The following is a 21,980-nucleotide window of genomic DNA, read 5'->3' as shown; positions in this document are numbered from 1 at the left end:
CCTGACCTCAAGTGATTCCACCCACCTCGCCTCCAAAAGTGCTGGGATTGCAGGCTCACGAAGATTGAGACGGTCTTCCTGCCACTGTGCCCGACCTAGTTTTGTTTTCTAAGTAGTGCTCAAAGGCAGGCAAACTGTTTTCCATAGCATCTGCACCATTTTGTATTCCCACAAACAGTGTATAAGGATTCCAATCTCTCCATATCTTTTCTAACACTTGTCTTTTAAAAAAATAATAAAAGGCCAGGCACAGTGGCTCACACCTTAATCCCAGCACTCTAGGAGGCTGAGGCAGGAGAATCACTTGAACCTGGGAGATGGAGTTTGCAGTGAGTCGAGATCGCACCAGCCTGGCTGCACACCAGCCTGGACGACAAAGCGAGGCTCCAACTCAAAAAAAAGAAGAAAAAAAACAGTCATCCTAACAAGTGTGAAATTATATCTCATTGTGGTTTTGATTTGCATTTGCCTGGTGATTAGTGATGTTTAGCTTTTAAAAATTTCATATACCTATTGGTCATTTGTATGTCTTCCTTGGAAAACTGCCTATTCAAGTCCTTAGCCCATGTGAGGGTTCCTCAAAACATTAAAAATAGAACTACCATATGATTCAGCACTCTCACCTCTGGGTATTCATCCAAAAGAATTGAAATTAACATCTTGAAGAAATGTTAATAGTTCCAGCTTCATTGCAGCACTCTTCGCAACAGCTAAATGTGGAAGCAATCTAGGTGTCCACTGACGAACAAATGCATCAGGGAAATGTGTTTTATGCATATGATGGAATATTTTTCAGCCTCCAAAAAAGAAGGAAGTTCTGCAATATGAGACAACATAGATGAACCCTGAGGACATTACGCTAAATGAAAACCACTAGTCACAGGAAAACAAATACTAGATGATTCCACCCACTTATGTCAAGTAACTAAAATAATCAAATTGATAGAATCAGAGTGGAAGGGTAGTGACTAGAGCCTGGAAGAAGGGGGAAATGGGGAATTACTCACCAATGGGCATCAAGTTTCAGTAAATCAAGATGAATAAGCTCCAGATAGCTGCTGTCTAGTTTGCATCTATAGTCAACAATGATGCATTTTACACTCAAAACTTAGTTAAGGGGGTAGATTTCATATTAAAAGTTCTTCCCAAAGTAAAATATATCACTGGGGGGAAAAAAGCAGACAAAGGATTGCTGGTCTGGTAGTGGTTATTTTGATGGATGGGGAGGGAGGTGTAGAGATTAGAAGGAGCACAAAGGGGCTTCTGGGGTTCTGCTTACAAAGAAAAGTTCACTGTGTGAGAATTCAGCAAGCTAGACACTTTTCCCATATAATAAACAGTTGTCAAGAACGGTATGACCAGTACAGACTAAAACCAGCACCTTTAATTCCAAATTCTAAACTCCTGGAAGAGGTAATTTATTGATCTTGCTTGAGAGAAATGTCCACATGCATCTGAACCAAATCAGGTCGACGCTGTAGGGTCACAGATCTTTGGAGGTGCCTATCTGGAAAGGCAGTTCTCAGGGAAGAGAGTTGCCTGCTTCAGAAGCAAGAGCTGACTGCTTCAGGAACGTTTGTCCAGGTACACAGGGTTGAAGTTACCAAGCTGTTCGAGGTACTAAGTAAGAACATAGGCCTGCGAGCCAGACGGTCTAGGACTGAACCTCTCACTAGTGACCTTGAGCAAGTCATTTAGTCTCTGAGTACCTCAGTTTCTTCATCTGTGAAATGGAATGATAACCTGTCTCACAGGGTATAATGAAGAATAAATAGTTGTTACATGTAAAGTGTTTAGGACAAAATTATATCTATAAATGCTGGCTCTTAGATATTATTTAAAAAAAAAAAAAGAATACTAAGACATCCTAGAAACCCAGAGCACTGGAGGTCGGGGAGCCCTCATGAATACAAAAGAGCAGAGACAGAAAGAAGACCAGGAAACGTGAGTTCTCTTGAGTCCAGAACCAGGGCCTTTCACATCCTTTCTGGCTGCTTCTTTCCAAGGTCATCTGTCTTTTGATTTCTCCATTTGCCCCCAGGCCCGCAGGCTCCAGAAATTAAGGTCTTCTGGGAAATTGTGAGGCTGGTCCTGCCTCCCAACCAGGAGAAGCCAAAATAATTTACAGATAGGACGCATCAGCTTCATTCAAATCCCAGCGGCTCGCCTCTTTGTGCACGGTTGGTTTCTGTTCTCCGGCCTTCCAGCATCATGGATTTGCTTCTTCCTCCACAGCATGAAGCTCTGTGTCTTCATGACAGTGAGGGACAAAACGATGTTTGGAAGCAATTCATCCTGACCTTTACAGGCGGGTTCTGCATTGCAGAAGCAGTCAGCCCGTGGCAAATGAGAGCAGAAGAATAGTGCGGAATTCACTTGACAGTCAAGAGAGCTGCATTTTATCACATTACCATCATTTTCTCAGCCCCTCCTTCCAACCAGCCCATGGGAGATGCCTTTCCATTTTGCAAAAAGCAAGATGAATGCATGCAATGCCATAAGGCTGGACTTTTGAAACGCACAATCTAAGACTTGAAAGGATCATTGGTGGCAATAATATTAATTAGTGTGTCCTATGTGCGAGTCATGACATGAAGCTCTTACACCTAGGTTAATTCATTTGTTCCTCACGTGGACCCTATGAGGTGGGTGCCATTTCATCCTCTTTTTATAGATGAGGAAACTGAAGCAGAGAGGTTAGGTAACTAACCCAAGATTATTGGCTAGTTAGTGGCCAACCTGGAATTCACACTCAATCATTCTGGTTTCAGACCTATCATACATATTGCCTTACATTGGCTTCTAAACCCAGCTATCCATCAGAATTACCCAAGAACTTTTTAACATACAGACTCCCAGGTCCTAATCTGTATCTCTTCAGGTGAAGCCTGTTTTTAGTAGGCTGCCCAAGTGATCCTTAGGCATCCAATCTCTCTGCAATCTGCAATGCAGCATTTAGAAATTGCAACAAACACATTGTTTCAATCTGTCCAACATCGATGTTATCTTTTTTTTCCTACATCAGTGCCTCAATTATCCTTTGAAAAGCCACCCTACCCACACAGTGTTTAGTCTTTGAAAGAACATTTTAAAAGCCCAACCAAGAGTGGGTTAGGTATCTTGGACTTGGCCAAATAACCTCTCTCCTTCTGCAATTTGAATTTAGGCTGAAAGTAATGCAAGAACCAAAATCAGATAGAGCTGGTCTGGTTGCTCAAGTTTTCTTTCAATGCTCTGAAGGACATCATATCCTTTCCAATGAATTCCTTTCCAACTTGAGTTAACCAAAGGTGGTTTCTGCTGCACGCAACAAAACAACACAAGCTAGCAGAACCACCAGCATGGTAAAACCCACATCTACCGCAGCTATCCCCTCTACAGCATGCCTGGCAATTGAGCTTTGCTATACTCGGATGGGGAGCTAATATCATTATGTAGCTGCACAGATAGACGTCAGTCCTAATTCTCCTCTGGAAAGACGCCACAAGAGAATCTATACAAGAGCTCTTTGGATATTTAATGACAGTGTAACCTCTGAGCTAGAGAGGCCAATCCTTATGGATATCTCCAGCCTCCTTCTAAGATATCCTCTTGGCATTTGGTATCGCCCACCTTGAGAACTTCTGTGTGTATGCAGAAGTTATGGACTGCAGTGTTACGTGAACAGGATGTGATTTCAGCAGGATGGTGCACTTTCAGATTTAGAGAGATAATAGATAAGTGAAAGACAGAAGGGAAGAAGGGAGGAAGGGAGGTGGAGATGATACTGTTTAGACTCAATTGCCCCTGAAATTACTTATCCTTGAGAGATGCAAATGGGTCTTTTGGCCCAGGTGATGGTGATGCCAAAACGGATATTCAACTCTCATTGTTGCTTCACTCCCTGGAAGGAGCATTATTTTTGAAAGTGCACTGTGGGTGTCCCCACTTGGGGTTATGTAAGAGAACAATCCGGGCTTTAAGAAAAATGTAGTTGACTGTTATGTTGCTTTATGAGCCAAGGAGACTGGATGACACCAAGAGGAGGAAGAGAGCCTTTTCCCTAAATATCAAGACTGTCTTCCTGCCGCTCATGCTGAGGCAGGAAACGGACAGGGCCTTATTGGCAGAGCCATGACTCCCCTTCTCTGGGGCCAAAAGTGAATTGAGGTCAAGACTTATCAGAGGCCAGAATCTTATTAGAAGCACCTGAAGATGCTCAGTCCAAGCGCTAAGCTGGCTCCCAGCTGATGGAGGACCTCAAGAGTTATCACATTTGGAAGGAACTATAAGTGACTCCCAGTTATGCTGGAACTGCTACTCAAATTTGGTCCTCAGTGAACTGAGTGGGAGAGTCTGCACTAGAGGTGAAGTGGCCCCAGAAACAAACAAAACTGGAGAAACCGGCTACAGAGCATCCCAAAGTGACCTTCAGAGCTCTGCAGGTAACAAGTCTGGAATAAGACAGTGAACAGAATTAAGTATTCACGAAAATGTATTTAGGGAATGTGGCCTTTGGCTTTACATGTGCATATATTTTTATACTTTTTAATCTCTCACACCTGACCTAATGTTTTGTTGTCTGCTCTTTTTCATTTAGCAATATATTATGACTGCATTCCCAGGCCAACAACATTTTAATCACTGTGAGTCTTTATTAAAGTGTAATTTGCATACAGTAATGTACAGATTTTAAGCATACAGTTGGATGAGTTTTGAAAAATATGTACACCTGCACAGGCACCATCACAGTCAAGGTACAGAACATTCCCCTTATCCCAGACACTGTGACACTGAATCACTGCTCAGCGTTCCATCATATGAGTGTAATATATTTTACTTATATAAACCCTAACTGGTAGTGACTTGGGTCATTTTCCAATTTTTGATATTATAAATACTGATGCAATGAATATCATTCTAGATAAATCTACGGACATATCCTTAAATGGTTCTTTACCAAAAAGTCCTAGAATTGTCATTCTTAGGTCAAAGATAAGATTTAGTAATTCTTAGATCAAAAATATGTTTAAAGCTCTTGATATGTATGGAAAATTAGCTTTTTAGAAAACATATACTAATTTGCCACTTACCAGTAATATATGGGAGTTCATGTTTTCTCCTTCCTCCTATTTTATGTTTTCAGTTAGTTTTGTTGTTGTTGTTTGTTTGTTTGTTTGGAGACAGAATCTCACTCCCTCACTCTGGCTGGAGTGCAGTGGTTCAATCACAGCTTACTGCAGCCTCCACCTCCCAAGCTTAAGTGATCCTCCCACATCAGCTTCCTGAGTATCTGGGACTTCAGGTGCATGCCACCATGCCTGACTAATTTTTGTTTTTGTTTTATGTTTGTTTGTTTGTTTTTGTAAAGACTAGTTTTCGCCATGTTGCCCAGGCTGGTCTCGAACTCTTGAGCTCAAGTGATCTGCCCTCCTTGGCCTTCAAAAGTGCTGGGACGCCTGCCCCTGTTTACGCTTTCTGCTTTGAGTCCTATTTCTTTTGATATTGTTACTAAGACCATGTTTCATTTTTATATGTGTATTTTCATGATATAACTTTGCTCCTTTTATTTTTAAAACCTGTGCTTTAAGCTTATTTTATATACTGCTAAGAGTTGTACATTGCTCATCCAATCTACTAGTTTTCACCTTTCAGTAGAGAATTCAATCCATTTACATTGGTTGGGTAACATTCTACTATCACTTCTACAATCTAAATTTATGCTTTCCAGATTTCACAGTTCCTTGTTGGCATATTTTTATCTTTATTCCTATATTTTGTTATATTGATCATAATTTTCTTTGTTGTTTTATCTCTAGATTGTTTCCTTCACATTATTTGAACAAATATATCCATGACAACAATAAAATCGCATTAAATATTTTATTTGGAATATGTTAATCTAGACTCATGCGTGAGGCTGGCTTGTAGTTTACCGTTTTTGCCAACTTCACTAGGTAACACTGGTTATTGTGGTTAAGCTAGCTTATAATAATTAGTTATTGATTTCGTCAGCTCATCAAAGTTTCTCCTTCACTCTTCTTATAACATACACTGCTCCTGAGTGAAAGAGATGCCATGGAATCTAGGTCTGAGGTTATAAGAGTTCGTTCTCCCAATGATAAAGGACCGACCCCATCAGAACCTTTTCTGAGATAGATTATGAATGCAGGGAAGATGGCTGGGTGCAGTGGCTCATGCCACTTTCAGAGTCTGAAATCCCAACACTTTCAGAGTCTGAGGCAGGCAGATCACTTGAGGTCAGGAGTTCAAGGCCAGCCTGGCCAATATGCTAAAACCTTGTCTCTACTAAGAATACAAAAATCAGCTGGGTGTGGTGGTGCACACCTGTTGCCCCAACTACTTGGGAGACTGGGGCAGGAGAATCGCTTGAACCTGGGAGGCAGAGGTTGCAGTAAGCTGAGATTGCACCACTGCACTCCAGCCTGGGCGATAGAGCCAGACTGTCTCAAAAAAAAAAAAAAAAATGCAGGAAGAAGTCTGCTTCCTGCACTAGAGTTTCCATCTTTCCATAGGGTCAACTGTAACCATGTTTGTAGACATGTTCCATCTACAGCAGGAGCAAATGAGGCAAGACAAAGCAGATGCATCAGTCAGCAGTGCCGCAGGAAACAGATGGCATACTCAGATGAAGAGGGCTTAAGGAAGATTCAATGAAAGGACTGTTTCTAAGGGTGTGGGCATGGTGTTGGGAAAGTATAAGGGACTGGAGGCTAGTAAGAGCCAGGGGACAGAGAAAAGGAGTAGTTCCTGGAACCCAGAAGGAGAGAATTATATAGAGAAGATTATCTGTAGAGGAGCAGCGAGCTGTAGTCAAAAGGTAGAGTGAAGATGACTCCATAATAAATACTGATTGACTGGGGGAGGGGCTCACTCTTCCCCCTCTCCCAGTCTCCTATTAGTCCCTCCCCTTGAGTCCAGCCAGAGGTCAGGTCAGAGGATAAGGGAGCCCCAGATGAAGCACTCTTACAGCTCAGTCTCTCAGAGAAAGCAGAGTGGATTGGAAGGGCAAACAAGACAGCTGGCATAGCAGATAAGGGTCAGTGTGGGTCAGTGTGGGTCAGATAAGGGTCAGTGCACAATGGCCACCAGTATCTCCCATCCCTACGTGCTCCTTGGCTGTGTGATTTTGCTATTCTTCCCATCCAGAGATAAAGTTTGGTTTCTCCACCCCCAAATCTGTGTCACCACTGTGACACAAAGGCTTAAAAAACACCTGTGCTGGCCAGGTGTGGTGGATCAAGCCTGTAATCCTAGCATTTTGGGAGGCTGAGGCAGGCGGAATGGTTGAGGTCAGGAGTTCAAAACCAGCCTGGCCATCATGGTGAAACCCCATCTCTACTAAAAATACAAAAATTAGCCTGGTGCAGTGGCAGGTGCCTATAATCCCAGCTACTAGGGAGGCTGAGGCAGGAGAATCATATTAATCTGGGAGGGTTGCAGTGACCCAAGATCACACCACTGCACTCCAACCTGGGTGACAGAATGAGACTCCATTACACACACACACACACACACACACACACACACACACACACACAACATGTGCTTTGGGATTTCCATCTCTTGCCATGCTTGGAACCTTGAGACTAAGCTAGCCTGCTGGAGGGAAAAAAAGACACATAGAGGAAAAATGAAATGCCCAGATCGACAGCCTGCCAGCCTTCGGTCATGTTAGCAAGCCTGTCCTAGGTAACCCAGCCCCAGCCCAGTCACATACCAAGACCCAGGACAGAGCCCAGCAGGGATCACCCGAATAAATCCAGGTCCGAAGAATCACCCAAGTAACCTACAGAATCATGAGAAACCACAAACAACTGATGTTTTAAGCCACTAAATTTTGGAATGGTTTGTCATATAGCAAAAAACTAACCAATAAAGCAGAAAGTGGAAAAGCATCTAGCAAGTACGAGAGCTGCAGCTCCAGTCTTTGAGGTCCATGGCCCTGAAGCTCTTATTCTTCTCCCACTGTCCTTCTCAGAGTCAACTGACCCTCTTTTTGTATAGCTAATTTGAGCTGGATTTCTCTCAGTTTCATTAAAAAAATATATAAAGCTTTATTTCTTCTTTGTAATCTGGTACAACTGTAAATGAACAGAAATTCTTCATTGCTCTTAAGTTTAAAATAATTTACCCATGAAACCTATTTGTCTAGGGTTTTAGGAGGAGAAACGGTCCTTGAATAATGTTTTCATTTTTTTTCTTGGTTATTTGCGTATTCTGGTTGTCAGTTTCTTTTTGAGACAAATTGACAATTTCATGGAAAAATCATCCATTTCAACTAGATTTTCAAACATGTTCTCATTTATTTACATACGCTTTAATGTATACATACAATATGTTTTAATACTTTCATTTCCATTTTATCACATCTTCAACATTTAACAAGTTTATGGCTTTGAATCTATCTCTTCACAAAGTGAGGCTTGATCAAAAGGATGAGATCAACATTAGTGTCTACCATCTTTAATTGACCTGATTTAGTGATGGAACCGAGAGAGCATAGGACCTAACAATGGGTTTTACTCAGTACCTTGACTATAAATGATAAGAAGTTATTTCTAAAGCCATAAAATGTTGAAAAAAAGTATCTTTAGACATACCAGACAGAGTCCTTTTGTACTGCCTGACCAGAGTCCCTGTTCAATAAAGTTAGCTATTATTATTAGCTGTTATTTCTTGGCAGGTCAGAGGGTAACCTGTATCCCTTATAGAGCAGAAGAAGCTCCTCCAGACATTAATAATGATTTTAAAACCATGTATTGAGTGCCTTCTTGTGCCAGACACTATTCTAGATGTGGTTCAAGCAGTCTCCTATTGAACAGTCACCAAAAAAACCCCTATGATTTAGGAATTATTTTCTCTATTTTAAGGATATAAACTAAGGGTCACAGAACTTATTTTCCCAAGGTCACTGGAGTAATACATAGCAGAGACAATTTGGAATTTGACACCAAGGCTTTCTGGCTTCAAAGTTTGAGTTCTTTTCTTAGCATTGCATCACAGAATTTGAGGTTTTGTGTGAAGTAATGGAAATGGAAACCATAATCACCTCACAAGGGCATGCTCTGGGTGGAAGAATGTAGAGAATTATCAGTACACTCTTGATTATGGAGCCAGGTGGAGAAATGGAAATCCCCTTAGCTACATGTACCAAGGCCTTACTGTGCACTGGGCCAGCACTTTCATGTAAAGCCTTTGTAAATCATTTTTCTTTTGTTTCTGAACTCTTTCTCATTTTAAATATTTTTAAAATTATCACTATAAACCTATGTGGTTGGTACTAACATCCTGTTTTATATATAAGGAAACTAGGACATAGAGAAATCGAATGACATACCCAATCAGGACTCAAATTCAGGTATGTCTGATTTCAGAGTCCATACTCTTAGCACTATTGACATGATCAATAAACTGCCACATTAACCACTTGTAGCTGGGGGTGGTTAAGTCCACTGGCAATTGAGGCAGGGAATAATTTGGTGCATTCTTTTGATGAGGCCATCTATGACTCTGAACCACACTATGACATGCAGATTTTTGTAAAATCCAGTGTCAGGGTCTCCAGGGGTTCTGTTCTGCTGTGGCCTCTTTGGTTAACAGGATCTACAATAGATTAGCCCTTCCTCTCCAATGAGGCACTGGAATCACTTGAATCTAGACTTGGCCAGGAGACTAGCTTTGTTTAGTGGGACATTAGCAAACATGATACAAAGGCTTAAAAAGCATGGAGGGATGCTGTCTTGCTCTTCATGGAGCCTGGAAACTACCATGTGAACAAGCCAGAGCTAGCCAGCTTGGTGGAGGATAAGGCCACATGGGGGAGGACCAAAGCACACAGGTCAACAACTGCTTATTACCAGTCACGTGAAAGGGGCCATCTTAGACCATCCAGCTACCAGCCAACCAACCAACTATCCACAGACAGGCAAGAACCCCTTAAACTGTGCTCAGGGTAAGTACCTCACTTGACCCACCCTAGTCCCAACACTCAGAGACAACTCCTTTCTTTCTTGTACTGAGATGTCACAGGAGGCTATGTATGTGATCAGTATTCTGAGTGCTGACTAACCTATAATGTCCATAGGTAATGCTTATGACAGTACCAGAGACTTGGTCTCTCGAAGAGATCCAAGAGACAGATGAATTGAGGATTTCCTACCTGGTGAGACCAAGAACCAGGAGGATGACTATGGATGACCAGAAGTATCACCCATGAACTTTGTCATGCTTTGTGGTCCTCCAATGGCAAGTGTCCATAAATGTTGTCTATTCTGATTGGTATTGAATGGTTGGCTCAGTAGCTAGGTTCACGGGACAGTGCCTGGTTCATAAAATTCCCTCAATGTGATATGATGTAAACCTATCTGTAGGATAATGCCAACAGCACAAAGATCTGCTAATATCCATAATATGCCCTGGCTCAGACTGGGCTTGGAATAGCAGAGGACAAAGGATCATCCAAGCACATCCTTTTATCGTGGACGGAGCCTGTGCATTTCTGCTTCATGAACTTGCTGCACACCAGTTCCTCCAAGGTCATGCAGAAGGAGAGGGCACCCCTCTGTACCCACATGAGTATCAGGGGCAGCTAAAGGAGAGTGTGGCCAGGTGAGCAAGCAGGTGTTGCAGGTCTTTAATCATGCCTCCAACCATGAGCAGAAAAAGGTCAATGAACTGAGTCAAGCTGGTTCAGGTGTCTGGACCAATTCATCATCCCTGGTGCCAAACGACCTTTTTGGAACTGTATCCAGAGATAGAATCACTTCAGGTAGGCTGCCAAATCCTATGCATGCTGGCTACAGGGAGTACTTCCTGCCCTCCTCGTGCTCGAGACAATGAATGGCTGTACTCCTTCATTCATACAGAGAGGGGTCTCATGCCACTTATGGAGCCTACACATTTCTAGGAAGAACTGCCAGGTGGCAGACAGAGAACCTGCTCATTCTTCAGCCTTCCCTGGTCTGTCTGACGAGACACCTGTCCTTGCTGGCTGCCCAGCATGTGTGCACTGTTATTCATTATCATTGTCATCATCATCATCACATAGATAGCTCTTGCCATGCACCAGACACTGTCCTAAGTGCTTTTACAGATATCGATGTATTTGATACTCATAACAATACTCTCAGCTAGAAATGATTATTTAACCATTTTTTTAGCTGAGAAATCAAGGCACAAAAGGATTTAAATAATTTGCCCAATGTCACACAGATCTGAGCCTAGGAATGCTCCATAATCAGTGATTTTAACCAGGACACAATATTATTTCTCTAGCTTTCCTCAGAGAAACTACTTCTTCCCCACTCTCAATCTGTGGGATGGGTACACAGGCCCTCATCTACAGGTGTAGGCACAATGTATTAGTCAGGGTTTTCCAGAGAAAAAGAACCAATAATGTGAATTGGTGCACATAATTATGGAAGCCAAGAATTCCTACAGTCTTCCATGTGCAAGCCGGGGAACCAAGAAAGCCAGGGGTATAATTCAGTCCAAAGTTTGAAATCTGAGCCCAAAGGCCTAAGAACCAGAGGCTCCAATGGTGTAAGTCCTGGTCCAGTTCTGAAAGACTGAGAACCTGGAGCACCAACATCCAAGGGCAGGAGAAAAGTAATGTTCCAGCTCACACAGAAAGAGTGAATTTACCCTTCCTCTGTCTTTGTTCTATTTGGGTCCTCAATAGATTAGATGATGCCTGACTGCCTCAGTGAAGGGGATTTTTCTACGCAGTCTACTGATTCAAATGCTGACTTCTTCTGACAACACCCTCACAGACACACCCAGAAATCATGTATTACCAGCTGTCTGGGTACCCCTTAGCCCAGTCATGGTTAACTGCACGTGCAAAATTAACCATCACGAGTCCAATTTGGCATCCATACACACCTCCTTAAATAAATAACCTCCAAATAAAGAATAACGAGGACATAATTCCATCCGATGTGACATAACTGGACTTTGTACAACTCAAAATGCAATAATCCCTTCCCCACAAAAGGAGATGGAGTCCTTGCATGATGATTCCTCTTGTCCTGATATCCTATAACTTAAATACTAAGACATAAAATTAACAATACTTAAACACTGATATAAAGTCAATACATCTTATGTTACATGATAAAGAACTAAAAGCAAGGAAAACAAAGATATTTGCTTGCCATGTATATACATACACACAAACATATCCATAGCAAAAATAATGAGGAGATACTCATACCAATCACAGTCCTTGTTTCTTAACTGGTCATGTGGTCATAGCTGGAATTTATAACTACTTTCTTCTGCTGCCCATTCTGTATTCCCTTTACCTTCGGTGAGCACCTCAGCTGGTGGTGGTCCCTTACCTGGCAGGGTGACCCAAACCTTCACTCCTAAAGGGTCTGGGCCATTCATAGTTTTGCCTATATTGAGCTGTTGTAGTTTTTCATTGATCTTAATCATAGGTCATGGTAATACTAAGAGATGCCTTCAGGGAGCTCCTGCATCCAGACATATTTTTCCTTTTCTCCACTGTAAAGCAGTGTCCAGTTTCTCCTTAGTAGTCCATATCAATCACCCCAGCTAACTTCCTAACTCCCTTCTTGGCCTGTTGACTCAGAGGCATAAGAACCTCAAAGTGACTGGGTGGCAGTCTTAACTATCAATAGAATCATTATTCCATCTCCTGCTGGAAATATTTCTCCTTCTGGAACTAAGACCTCCACGCTGGCAGAGCATAAAGTCATGGGAAAAGAAAGCAAAAGTTTTGCTGGTGGTAAAATTACTAGGGATAATAATGAGTGGTACCACTCCCATTCCACTTCCTTGCTTCCCAGATCCATAAATTCTGGCTATCAGAGAAACAGCACCATATACTAGATGCTGATTCAGAGCATATGCAGCCTTCTGCTGGCACCATAACTGAGTCTTCCAAAGGCCATTCCACCATTCTATCAAGCCAGCTGCTTCAGAATGATGAGGAACGAGGTAAGACCAGCGAATTCCATGAGTGTGAGTCCATTGCCCACCTCTTTGGCTTTGAAGTGATTTCTTGGATCAGATGCAGTGCTGTGTGGAATTTTGTAACAGTGAATAAAGTGTGCTCTAAATCCATGAATGGCAGTTTTGGTAGAAGCACTGTGTGCAAGGAAGGCAAATCTATATCCAGCATGTCTATTTCCATAAGGAAAAAATGCTGCCTCTTCCATAATGGAAGCAGTCCAATGTAATCATCCTGCCGCCAGGTAGCTGGCTGATATCCCCTAGGATGGTGCCATATCAGGAACTCAGTGTTGGTCTCTGCTGCTGGCAGATTGGGCACTCAGAGGTGGCCGTAGCCAGGTCAGCCTTGGTAAATGAAAGTCTACACTGCTGAGCCCATGCATAACCTCCATTCCTGCCATATGGCCACTTTGTTTATGAGCCCATTGGGTAATGACAGGGTGTCTGTGGAAGGAGGTTGCCTGGTAGCCAGGCAGAAGAATGGGTCATTCTATCCAGCCAATTGTTAAAATCCTCCTTTGCTGAGGTAACCCTTTGGTAAGCACTCACCTGGGACACAAACATTTTTGTGTTTATTGCCCACTCAGAGATGCCTATCCACATACCTCATCCCCACACTTTTTTGTCACCAATCTTTCAATCATGTTCCTTCCAAGTCCCTGCCCATCCAGTCAAAGAATTGGCTACAGCCCATGAATCAGGATATAGTCACATGTATAGCCACTTCTCCTCCCAAGCAAAGCACAGGACCAGGTGCACTGCCTGAAGTTCTGCCCACTGGGAAGACCTCCCTTCACTATTGTCCCTTAGGGATGTCCTGAACTGACTGTAGCGCTGTGACTGTCCACTTCTGGGTGGCGTCTGCACACCATGCAGAAACATCTGTAATCCGAGCCCTTGTCTTCTCTCCCTCTGTCAACTGATCATAGGGAACTAACTCATCATGAGCCCAAAGGTGTAAGTTGGGAGAGAGAAGGCAGGTAGCAGGAGTGGAGAGCATGGGCATCTGGGCCATGTCTTCATGTATTGTACTTGTGCCTTTAAGGCCTGCCCAGGCTTAGCCACATACATACTACTTCCATTTGATGAGACAGTGCTGCTGTGCATGCCCAATTTTACAGCTTGGTGGTTCAGATAGGACCCAGTTCATGATGGGTAGCTCAGGTCATATGGCAACTTAGCGGCCCATGGTCAAATGGTTAGTTGCTATGAAGGCCCAGTAGCAGGCCAAGAGTAGCTGTCTCTTAAAAGGAAAGTCGTTATCTGTGGATTATGGCAGGACCATATTCCAAAATCTTAAATGCATGTGCCGTAATTCACCTACAGGGAGCACTTGCCAAAGGCTCCACACAGCATCCCTGTTTGCCGCTGACCAAGCACCACTGGATCTGCTGGGTCATATGGCCCAAGTGGCAAAGCAGCTTGCACAGCAGTCTGGACCTGTTGCAGAGCTGTCTCCTATTCTGGGCCCTACTGAAAACCCGAAGCTCTTGGGGTCACTTGGTAAATAGGCCAGCCTAACACACTCAAATGAGGACTGTATCACCTCTAAAATCCAAGTAGGCCCAGTAAGCCATGTGTCTCTTTCTTGGATGTAGAAGGGTCCAGATGCAACAACTTATCCTTTACGTTAGAAGGGGTATCTCAACATGCCATATACCACTGACTCCTAGAAATTTCACTGAGGAAGAAGTCCCCTAAATTTTACTTGGATTTACTTCCCATGCTCTAACACACAAATGTCTTTCCAATGTCTGGAGTAGTTGCTACTTCTCATTCACTAGGACAAATCAGCATAATGTCATCAATGTAAAGGACCATTGTCATATCTTGTGGAAGGAAAAGATGATCAAGATCCCTACAAACTAAATTATGACTTAGGACTAAAGAGTTGATATACCCCTCAAGTAGGATAGTGAAGGCATATTCCTAGCCTTGCCAGCTGAAATAAAACAGCTCTGGTGGGTCTTACAGACAAAAATGGAGAAAAAGCCATTTGATAAATCAATAGCTACATACTAGCTACCAGAAAATATATTAATTTGCTCAATCAATGAAACCACATTTGATACAGCAGCTACACTTGGAGTGATCACTTGGTTAATCTTATGATTATCCACTGTCATTCTTCCAGATTCATCTGTCTTCTGCAGAAACCAAATAAGAGAGCTAAATGAGGGATATGGTGGGAATCACTACCCCTGCATCAAGTCACTGGTGATGGCACTGACCTCTGCTATCATTCTAAGGATATAGTATCGCTCTTGACTAGGACAAAATTTTCTGTCCTAGTCCCTTCTGGCTGCCTTTTTCCCAGGTTTGGGCAGTTCTAATGGCTTCCATTTGGCTTTGCCCATCATAGCAGGCCTCACTCTACAGGTCAGAGAACCAGTGTGGGGATTCTGCCAACTGCTAAGTATGTCTACTCTAATTATCCATTCTGGAACTGAGGAAATAACTGGAGGGCGGGTTTGGGGACCCACTGGATCCCCAGATCTGAGCTAAAATTCCATTGATCACCTGACCTCCATAAGCCCCTATTCTGACCGGAGGGCCACAGTGACATTTTAGGTCTCCTGGAATCAGTGCCAGTTCAGAGCTTGTGTTCAGTAGTCCCCACAAGGTCTGATCATTTCCTTTTCTCCAGTGTACAGTTACCCTGACAAAAAGCAGAAGGTCCCTTTGGGGAAGGCTGGGAGAAAGATTAGCAGGATAAGTCTTTAGTAGTATAATCGCTTTCTCAAGGAAACTTTGCCTTCCTTTCATTCAAAGGGTTCAGGGTCTATAAACTGGCTCAAGCCTGGGAATGGAGTGAGGGGCTATTATTCTCTATTTTTATGATTCAAGTTAGAGTTCTGTTCACTTGACTTGGAATTTTTCTGCTTATACAGATCAAGTAAGAATTCAGTAGGCTTCCCATCTATTTCACTTGTGCCATAAGTCTGCACGAGTCAGGCTATTCTGACTATTGTTTTAACTCTGTGGTCCACTGAGCCTGGCATGGATGGCACTTTTGCTGGAGGCAGGGAGGCCACTTCTACTGGTAAAAAAGACTTGTCAGAATTTAGGGGCTCAATGTCCCCAGCTTCATCAGAGTCTTCCCACCTTATAGGATCCCATTCTTTTCTGATCAATGCCCTTGCCCTTGCAACTGCGCCCACTTTGCCTTTGAGAGTTGGGTGCCACCAAATGGCCCCTGATACCCCAGGACCCAATTATTCCCATTGCATTTAAGTTTTCCAACTAAGTGGCTGTGGTTCTCACTGTAAGGTCTGGTCTATAGAGAAGAGGGATCACTGAGCTCTTCAAGGATGCTGGGGCTCCCTTCAAATTTATTTCTCAAAGTACTGAGAAAGACATACCTTTCTTCAAGGTACACCTGACCTTCCCAGCATGGGTGAGCAGGTATTAAATGACAAATCCACTCTAGCATTCTAATCTCCCTAAGCCTTTGAATCCTTTCCTCTACATTAAACCAGGGGAGGTCAGGCATCTCCAACTCACTCATGATGGGCCATCTTTTAATCCATGTTTCAGCCAACCAGCTAAACTGTTAGAGCCCTTCCTGACTCCTTAAGCTGAAACATTACATTCAGAATCTCTGCTTAGTGCACCTCTATCAATAAATTAGGCCTGATCCAACTTTACGTAACTTCCACCATTATCCTACCCCCTTAATTAATATCCATTCCTACGCATGTTCCCTATGGTTCTGCTTGTACAATTAGAAAACTCAAGTAGTTCTTTTGGGGTGCAGTGTATCTCCTCGTGGGTCACACTGTGCACCTCACTTTTAGGAGCCTGCTGGGACTTGAAGGGGTGGTGGGATTGGGTGCTAAAAAGAATCAGCATTGTCTGGCATAGGAACTGCCTCAGGGAAGGCCATTACTGTTTCCTAGGGCAATGCAGGGAAAGTCCCCTAAGACAAGGTAGAAAGGCCAATACCACCCTGAGTGGGGAGGATACTTTTTTTTTTTTGAGACAGAGTTTTGTTCTTGTTGTCCAAGTGGGAGTGCAGTGATGTGATCTCGGCTCACCACAACCCCACCTCCGGATTCAAGTGATTCTCCTGCCTCAGCCTCCCAAGTAGCTAGGATTACAGGCACCTGCCACCACGCCTAGCTAATTTTGTATTTTTTTAAGTAAAGGCGGGGTTTCTCCATGTTGGTTAGGCTGGTCTTGAACTCCTGACCTCGGGTGATCTGCCCACCTCAGCCTCACAAAGTACTGGGATTACAGGCATGAGCCACTGAGCCTGGCATGGATGGCACTTTTGCTGGAGGCAGGGAGGCCACTTCCACTGGTAAAAAAGACTTGTCAGAATTTAGGGGCTCAATGTCCCCAGCTTCATCAGAGTCTTCATCAGAGTCTTCCCACCTTATAGGATCCCATTCTTTTCTGATCAATGCCCTTGCCCTTGCTTTTACAGCAGACACCCTGTGCGGTTGGAGTTCAATTTGCATTGTAATTCAGCCAATTGAAGGATGAGGTTGGGCATTTAATTTTCAGAAATTTCAGCCCCGCAGCTACAGGCTAGAAGGCCCTCCTTCAGAGCACACCTAGAAGCTCTTAGATCGTTTATGCAACACTTTGAGATGGGAATTCAAATCCCTGAGCTCATCTTTTTCTTTCTCCACTTAATCCAGAGACATTAGGAGCAAGTCATTATATGCCTTAGTTTTCCAAAAGTATCTGAGTATCATATATGGAACCACTTGGCTCCTTGCTTCTTACAAATGGTTGATTAGGAGTATCCAATGCAGATATTTTCTCTATCTCTATAAACAGATCACACCATGGACTATCCATGTTCTCTTTACTACTAGAAATACGGTCGTTAGCATTCTTAAATCTAAGCAGATTAGGCAGCCAATTGCCAAATCCCCAAAATCAATTCAGAAAACCCATCCTTAAAATTTTGTTCCTCTATATACTCTTTTTTTTTTTTTTTTTTTTTTTTTTAAAAGGGAGTTGCGTTTTTTTTACCCAGGCTGGAGTGCAATGGCATGATCTCAGCTCACCGCAACTTCCGCCTCCTGGGTTCAAGCAATTCTCCTGCCTCAGCCTCCCGAGTAGCTGGGACTACAGGCAAACGCCACCATGCCCAGCTAATTTTTGCATTTTTAGTAGAGACGGGGTTTCACCATGTTGACCAGGATGGTCTTGATCTCTTGACCTCGTGATCCACCTGCCTCAGCCTCCCAAAGTGCTGGGATTATAGACGTGAACCACCGCGCCCGGCCTCCTCTATATACTCTTAGTACCAAAATTTTCTGTCCCAGTCCCTTCTGGCTGCTGTAACAAAATACCGAAACCTGAGAGGTTTTTAAGTGATAAATTTATTCCTCACAATTCTGGAGGCTGGAAAGTGCATGATCAAGGCACTGGAAGATTCAGTCTCTGGTGAGAGTCCACTTTCTTGTAGACAACTATCTTCTCATTGCAACCGCACATGGCAGAAGTGGTGAGGGATATCTCTGGGGTCTTTTTTATAAGGGCACTATCTAATTTATGAGGGTTCTTTCCCCACGAGCTGACCACCTCCCAAAGGATTCACCTTCTAACACCACCACCTTAGGTGTTAGGATTTCAGGATACGAGTTTGAAGAAACGAAACATTCACACCACAGCAGCATATACCCAGGCCTGGACAATCAGCATAACCCACTCTTCTGGCTATATGTGATTCTTGGTCTAATGAGACTTTAGCTCTTATTACTGCGCTGCAGCACTGATAAGATAAAAGATTAAAGGTGTTGCAGCCACCATGCTCACAGAGGAGACAAGCCTTCCTGAAAATAAAATCAACACAGACGAAAACTAAGCCAAGAAATAGAGAAACAGGTTCCTGAGGACATTATTTAGAACTTTGATTCACTGTGCCTGAAGCCAGGTCAACCCTCAGGCCTTTTCAGTTGCAAGGACCAAAAATTTTCCTTTTCATATAAGCCAGTTTGAGCTGAGTTTCTGTCTTAGGCGACAGAAACATTCAGCAGATACAGACAGAATATGGGAAACGCCATCCTCTTGGCTGCAAATTGAGTATCAAGTTTCAGTCTGCATGAACACTCAGAGCTGCATACTGGAGTCGGGCAGTCTCCTCAAACTTCCCTGCCTGTTTTCCTGGGAAGGAGAGAAGAAATTGCACTACAAGGCTACGGCATAGAATCTGAGAGAACATGACAAACAGTCTCAAACTTCGTCTTTGCAAACAGATTTTCAAGGACTTTGATTGTTCCACGTTTCTTGGAGTTCTTAACCTCAACTACCACGTTTTCCAAGCAAAGAATATCCAGCATATGCTCCAGCATCTTTGTGTTGCTATGGCAACAGATATGCCCCCCACCCCCAGCTCCTACCCCAGTTCACAGCAAATTGGCAGATGACCATTTGCAGAAGACAAGCAGGAGCTAAAGAAATTCAATGACAGAAGATAGTCACCACTCACTTTAGGCAAGCTGTCAGCTGTCAAGTCTAAGTGGGTAACGGGACCAGTAATGGAGACAAAGCCAATGGGAGAAATTCCAGGAAGGAACATCAAAGCAGGAACAAAGAAAAAGAACTAGGGGTGATGGGTGCATTGTATTATGCTGAATGCCATTTGTTATTGGGCACTGAAAGTCTGTGCATGGTGGAAAGTCTTCTCAGGACAGTTTCAGCTGCATGTAAAAGAATGCCCCAGGGTCAGACACAGTGGCTCATGCCTGTAATTTTAGCACTTTGGGAGGCCAAGGTGGGAGGATGGCTTCAGCCCAGGAATTTGAGACCAGCCTAGGCAACACAGGGAAACCCTATCTTTACAAAGAAATAAAAAATTAGCCAGGTGTGGTGGCACACATTTCTAGTCCCAGCTACACAGGAGGCTGAGGTGGGAGGGTTGTTTGAGCCAGGGAGGTTGAGATACAGTGAGTGAGCCATGGGCACTCACTGGGCACTAGAGCCTGGGCACTCTAGCCTGGGCAACAGAGCATGATTCTATCTCAAAAGAAAAAATAACAAAAATAAAAAAGATGCCTCAAACAATAAGACTTTGAAAAAAAAAAAAAAAAGCTTCTTATCCCATCTATCCAGTTTGGGGATAAAAGGACTGTGAGTGGTCTCAGCAGCTCATCAGCATCATCACGAACCCACGGTTCTTTTAACTCTTCCACTCTGCCATGCTCAGGATGTTAGCAGCATCTTCCCCATTGACCCAAAAGGGCTGCCACAACTCTAAGCATTATATCCTTGCACAAAAATGCCCAAGAAGACAAGGGAAGGGATGTCTCTCCCTTATCAGAAAGGAAAAAACTTTCCTAGAATCTTTCCCAGGTCTTCCCCTCAGTTCCCATTAGCAGGATTGGGTCACATGCTCATTCGAAAGCTACAAGAGAGCTGGGAAAGCAAATATCAGGAATTTTTAGCTTCCAGTCTAAGAGGTAGCCTCTGCCAGAAAGGTGAAGGCTGTGAATGGCTGCTGGGTAGGCCACTCAACAACGTACCCTAAACTTTAAACATATTTGTACCAAAACTCTTGCCATATCTTTATATCATCCATACTGTCATTCACTTAATATTGTGCTCAAATCAATTTATCTTTTGTTTAACCTAAATACCTTTACTTAGGTAGCAAATTCTATATCCTTATCATAAATGCGAAACCCCTACTAGATATGTTGTTCCCAGTCCACATTAAAGCACATTTATCATAATTAAAACAATTTTTTGCATATTTTACCTACAAGCATCTCTTTTCCCACTAGCAGTAGTCATACTTTGATATTCACAGCAGCAGGATAAATTCATTTCTTCCTCATTCATGGGCCCTGATATTAAGAACACCCTAACAAGCAGTGTGCAGTGGCTCATGCCTGGAATCCCAACACATTGGGAAGCCAAGGCAGGAGGACTGCTTGAGCACAGGAATTTGAGACCAGCCTGGCCAACATGGAAAGATTTTGTGTCTTAAAAAATAATAACAATAAAATAAAGAACACCCTAACAAAGTGCTATAACGTGCACTGTAAAGTGCCACCGAAAATACCTTTTTGCAGCCACACTACCAAGTAGGCCTCTGCCTGTCACCCTCAGTGCTCCAGCTCTCAAAGTGAAGACATTAGCAAAAACACAATAGGCCAACTAGCTGTTTCCTATTCAGCTGCACCCCCTCTCAAAATGTTTTGTTTCGTTCTGTTTTCCACTAAAAGGAAAACTGTCTCAAAAGCTGTAGGTTTCCACATGCCTTAGAATGAGATCTTCCACACTTACTCATCTAAGCATGCTCACTCACATTTAACCACAAGGTAGCATTGACTGTGGGCAGAGAAAAGCGATCGATGCCCATTACTTACATCAGAGGCTGGACCCTTGTCAGCGCCGGGGCAGGAGAATGTGACAAATTCATGGCACCGCTTGTGCACCACAAAGCAGCAAACTGCAAAAGAGAAAATCAGGGTGGAAGGAAGGGAAGAAGGAAAGTGGAGAGGAGGAAGAGAGAGAAAGGGAGGAAAAGATCATTAAACCTGAACTTGGCCAAGTAAAGCCTTTATGCCAAAATAAACAATAATGTCAGTTTCTGCAGCTTGTCCTTTGCTGAAGTCAAACTCTTGGGTACGTAGATGTTTCGTCTTCCATAAGAGCTAAACTTCTAAAGTTAGCTAGGGTTTGAAAGATTCCATATGCTCAAAATTACCCTCCCTTGACGATCCCTTAAAGTGCCTGGTCTTCTATTGATTTTGGAACAGAATGTTGTTTCCTGGATCAGGTGCCAGATGAAGTAGTTGGCTTGTGTTTAGGTGAATAGTGCATAAGAAATACGTATCTTTAAATCCTAGAATCACACTTAGAGAGGTGTTCATATGATGAGGGACATGTGGAAACGGAACAGGATGGCAGACTCATGTCCCATCTCACCAAAAGCGATGTCAATCTAATAAAAGAGTGGGAAAAAATAGGCAACAACGTTTACATTGTTACTTTAATAGTTTGCAAGCAAATGCATATATAGACATATTTGAATT

General features: G+C 43.1%; 1 protein-coding gene across 3 annotated transcripts in view; it reads right to left on the bottom strand.

Moving 5' to 3' along the window:
• The window catches only part of PRKCB (protein kinase C beta), a 383,605-nt gene that overhangs the window by 208,309 nt on the left and 153,316 nt on the right, over positions 1 to 21,980 (bottom strand). For 2 of the 3 annotated variants that reach the window (XM_032243352.1, XM_032243351.1), the window contains exon 3: positions 21,312 to 21,394. The exons of the other annotated variant lie outside the window; for it this stretch is intronic. In XM_032243352.1, the coding sequence (XP_032099243.1) occupies positions 21,312 to 21,394 (83 nt within the window). The remainder of the gene's footprint in view (positions 1 to 21,311; positions 21,395 to 21,980) is intronic. 3 annotated transcript variants of the gene reach the window in all.

Source organism: Sapajus apella, unplaced genomic scaffold (assembly GCF_009761245.1).
Source record: "Sapajus apella isolate SASKATOON/1434 unplaced genomic scaffold, GSC_monkey_1.0 scaffold51, whole genome shotgun sequence".
NCBI lineage: Eukaryota > Metazoa > Chordata > Mammalia > Primates > Cebidae > Sapajus > Sapajus apella.
The sequence above is the reverse complement of the archived record's forward strand: the minus strand, read 5'-3'. Positions and strand labels throughout refer to the sequence as shown.